General features: G+C 38.8%; 1 protein-coding gene across 1 annotated transcript in view; it reads left to right on the top strand.

Annotated features, from left to right (window-relative positions):
- The window catches only part of KLHL14 (kelch-like family member 14), a 111405-nt gene extending 107446 nt beyond the window's left edge, over window positions 1–3959 (top strand). Inside the window, exons 9-10 of the mRNA XM_010828996.1 lie at window positions 1028–1185; window positions 3048–3959. Coding sequence (XP_010827298.1) covers window positions 1028–1185; window positions 3048–3188 — 299 coding nt within the window. The 3' untranslated portion in view covers window positions 3189–3959. The remainder of the gene's footprint in view (window positions 1–1027; window positions 1186–3047) is intronic.
- The last annotated feature ends 11 nt before the right edge of the window (window positions 3960–3970 follow it).

Below are 3970 nucleotides of genomic sequence, written 5' to 3'. Positions count from 1 at the left end.
TGTCTAGTTTGGTCATAACTTTCCTTCCAAGGAGTAAGCATCTTTTAATTTCATGGCTGCAGTCACCATCTGCAGTGATTTTGGAGCCCAGAAAAATAAAATCAGCCGCTGTTTCCCCATCTATCTGCCATGAAGTGATGGGACCGGATACCATGATCTTAGTTTTCTAAATGTTGAGCTTTAAGCCAACTTTTTCACTCTCCACTTTCACCTTCATCAAGAGGCTCTTTAGTTCCTCTTCACTTTCTGCCATAAGGGTGGTGTCATCTGCATATCTGAGGTTATTGATATTTCTCCCGGCAATCTTGATTCCAGCCAGTGTTTCCTCCAGCCCAGCGTTTCTCATGATATACTCTGCATATAAGTTAAATAAACAGGGTGACAATATACAGCCTTGATGAACCCTTTTTCCTATTTGGAACCCGTCTGTTGTTCCATGTCCAGTTCTAACTGTTGCTTCCTGATGTGCATACAGGTTTCTCAAGAGGCAGGTCAGGTGGTCTGGTATTCCCATCTCTTTCAGAATTTTCCAGTTTATTGTGATCCACACAGTCAAAGGCTTTGATAGTCAATAAAGCAGAAATAGATGTTTTTCTGGAACTCTTGCTTTTTCAATGATCCAGCGGATGTTGCAATTTGATCTCTGGTTCCTCTGCCTTTTCTAAAACCAGCTTGAACATCTGGAAGTTCACAGTTTACATATTGCTAAAGCTTTTTAATAAGATTTAAATAAATCTTTACTGATACTCCAAGGTAAATCAACCTTTTCCAACGACATCTAGCCAGGCATTTTTGCTTTAAATTAATCCAAAATATCAAAGGTTGGGGTTTGGGAGGATTTTTTATTTGTTTGCTTGTTAGATCTTTCTGACAACTCCTGATTTCACCCGCAAATTTATACATACGTCTTCAGAGGTATAGCTGTCTATTTCTTGGCTCTGGTCATTTATTTTAAAAGAAGCCCTAGCCTTAAATTGGAACCCCAAGAGCTTATTCTTTGATGATTCCATTTTGCTATGTCACTTAGGTTTCTCCCATCTCGATGTAATGCTGGTGGAATGCTATGACCCAAAAGGTGACCAGTGGAATATTCTCCAGACACCCATTTTAGAGGGTCGCAGTGGTCCTGGCTGTGCAGTGCTTGATGACAGCATTTACCTGGTGGGAGGCTACAGCTGGAGTATGGTACGTGTCTACATTCACCTCCTCTTCTTCCTTTTTGCTTGTGCTTACTTTTCATGTCCCTCCAAATGTGTTACCACCCACACAAATACCTTTTACGAGCATCATGTTTATATGCACACAGTAAATTACTTTAAGCAGTAAAGTAGAATCAGTGTGGTTGCTGTAGAACTGGCTTGCTCTCTGGTCAATTGTGTCACAAAATGCGGTAGGTCTCTGCTTCTCTCCCATCCTCATGCTTTCCAGTTAAAAGTCGGGCTGAAGTGGTTTTACAGATGTCTGTTAAATCTGTTTAGGAAAGTCTGAAAAGTTTCCGACCGGCAAAGCATAGAAAATGGAAAATAATTGTTCGGTTATCCACAGATTCTCCTTAGGATTATGTAATTTGCCATTGCTTTCCACTTTGCCCCCTCTTTACCATAAAAATTTCCAAACATACGCAAGAACTGAGAGCTCAGTGGGCCCTCTTCAGTGCACCATCCAACTTGGACATCTATCAGTGCTTTGCAATGCTGACTTTATCTCTCCTGCTTCTAAAAATATGTGGTTGAAGCAATTTGAAGCAAATTCTAGACATATTATTTCAACCTAAATGCTCCAGTATTTCTTTTTAAAAAAATCACTTGTTTATATAAACACATTATTATTATTACACCCAATAAAATCAACAGTAATTCCTTTATATCCTATCCATTTTCAAGTTTATTCCATTGATCTGGAAAAAAAAAAAAAAAGCTGCTTTTCAAATTGATGTGTTCAAATTAGGATTCAAAAGGCCTCACTTATATTTTGCTATTATATCTCATACATCCCCCACAATCTGGAGAATTACGCCTGCCTCTCGTTCTGTCCTATATCGTTGACTTGTTGAAACAGCAAGGTCAGTTATCTTATAGAATATCCAGCGTTCTGGTATTGGCTAATGATTTCCTTGTGTTGATATTTAAAACAGTCCTCTGTCTCCATAGTTCCTATAGACTGTTATTGGTAAGGACCTGAGTTCAGCTTTTTTAAAAAATTTTATTTATTTATTTATTTTATTAATAGCAAGAATATACAGGAGGGGGGCTATGTAATTCAAATGACATATCAGAAGACACATAAGTCTAATGGTCTACACAGCCACCTTTGAAATGATGACTGTATTTTCCTATATATATGTGTTGGTTTTATAAGATTAATTTGGGGTTTTAATGATATTAATTAGCCTCATTTCTTTTGCATCCAACAAGATTGTTATTTAAAGTCTTGAAGAGCCTTAAAAGTTATAGTCTTGTGGAAGCGAACTGTATTGACATATATCATTAGATATTCATCTACATCCTTATTTGCTGGCGTACATTGCTAGCTGCAAACGTATGTATGTTTGGAACCAGAAAATGATTATGTTGGTTGGGATTTGGGGGTTTTTGCCCTTGCCTATGGTAAAAAAAAGGCTGCTTTGGTTAAGAAAGGGAACTATACAAGCACTAGCCGCTGAGGTTGACAAAGGAAAGAGGATCAAAGACATTTTTTTATTTCTCGTGTGGCCCCTTGAAAACAAATAAATCAACATGTGAATAAGTTGACAAACCTTCATTTCCAGTTTATTTTAAACTGGTTTTGAACCCTCTGTCTCTGATTCTCTATAGTAGTAAGATAAGAAATGGAAAAGTGAGGTGATAATCTAAAATCCAATTTACTTCAATTATTTGAATATTTAAGATAATTATTTCTTTTTTTAAACTTAAACAAGGGATAATTTCCAACATGGGCTAAGTTATCATAAAGGATTTGTAAACCATCCCAATGTAGATGTGATAAATAAGGTTGCCATGGCACTTCTCTGAATAGCCTTCCCTAAGGCTCTCTGCTCTCTATTCCAGGGAGCCTACAAGTCATCCACAATATGCTATTGTCCAGAAAAAGGCAGCTGGACAGAACTCGAAGGAGATGTGGCAGAACCGCTGGCAGGGCCAGCCTGTGCAACAGTTATCCTGCCCGCCTGCGTACCTTACAACAAATAACACCAGGAAACCCCGGAACGACACATTCTAGGAAGCAGTGACAAGTGACATCCCTATTGTAGCCAGAACAATGCATTCTAATGGCACATCTGCCGAAACCCACTTTAGTGTCTGGTGATTTACAAGAAGCTACAAAAGGAAAAGACCTGTTCTTGAACGGAAACTCTGTCTGTAACTTGGATCACATCAAACTTCCTGTGGTGACAGACTCTTCCATTGCAGACTGGTTTTAACTTGTCTCAGCTTTACGAAATCCCTCACGTGGATCTCGACTTTCAACAGGAGAAAGAAAATACAGAGGAGTGCCCCCCGAGAGACCTGAGATCAGTATTGTGCATTGTAGTTTACCTGCATGTGATCTATGTTGAAGTTTTGGGGATATTGTGTTCATGAATGATTCCAAATTTGACCCACCCAAACACTCATACTACATTACAGAAATGGCCACTGATTCTATATTCCTAACCTGTGGCAGCTTCACAGATTCTGTAGGCAACACAGTTATAGAAAATCATGTAAGACTGAAGAGGAATGTTTTTGTTTCCATAGAACTTCATTTTATATACCTTCTGCCCCTTACAGCACCTCGTGGGGACAGAGAAGAAAAAGATATTGGCTCTTGTAGCAACTTCTTTCTGCCCTGTCAGTTCTAGGCTAGCCAGAGTCATAAATTCTGTGTCCTCAGTTTTATCCAAAAGATTAAAACAAAATGCACTATTCAGTTTATAGAGGCTCAGGCTTTCTCATTTGGGGCAGCATATAAGGAACGAACAGGGCCTCCC

Source organism: Bison bison, unplaced genomic scaffold (genome assembly GCF_000754665.1).
Source record: "Bison bison bison isolate TAMUID 2011002044 unplaced genomic scaffold, Bison_UMD1.0 scf7180017864498, whole genome shotgun sequence".
Taxonomy (NCBI): Eukaryota; Metazoa; Chordata; class Mammalia; order Artiodactyla; family Bovidae; genus Bison; species Bison bison.
The sequence above is the reverse complement of the archived record's forward strand: the minus strand, read 5'-3'. Positions and strand labels throughout refer to the sequence as shown.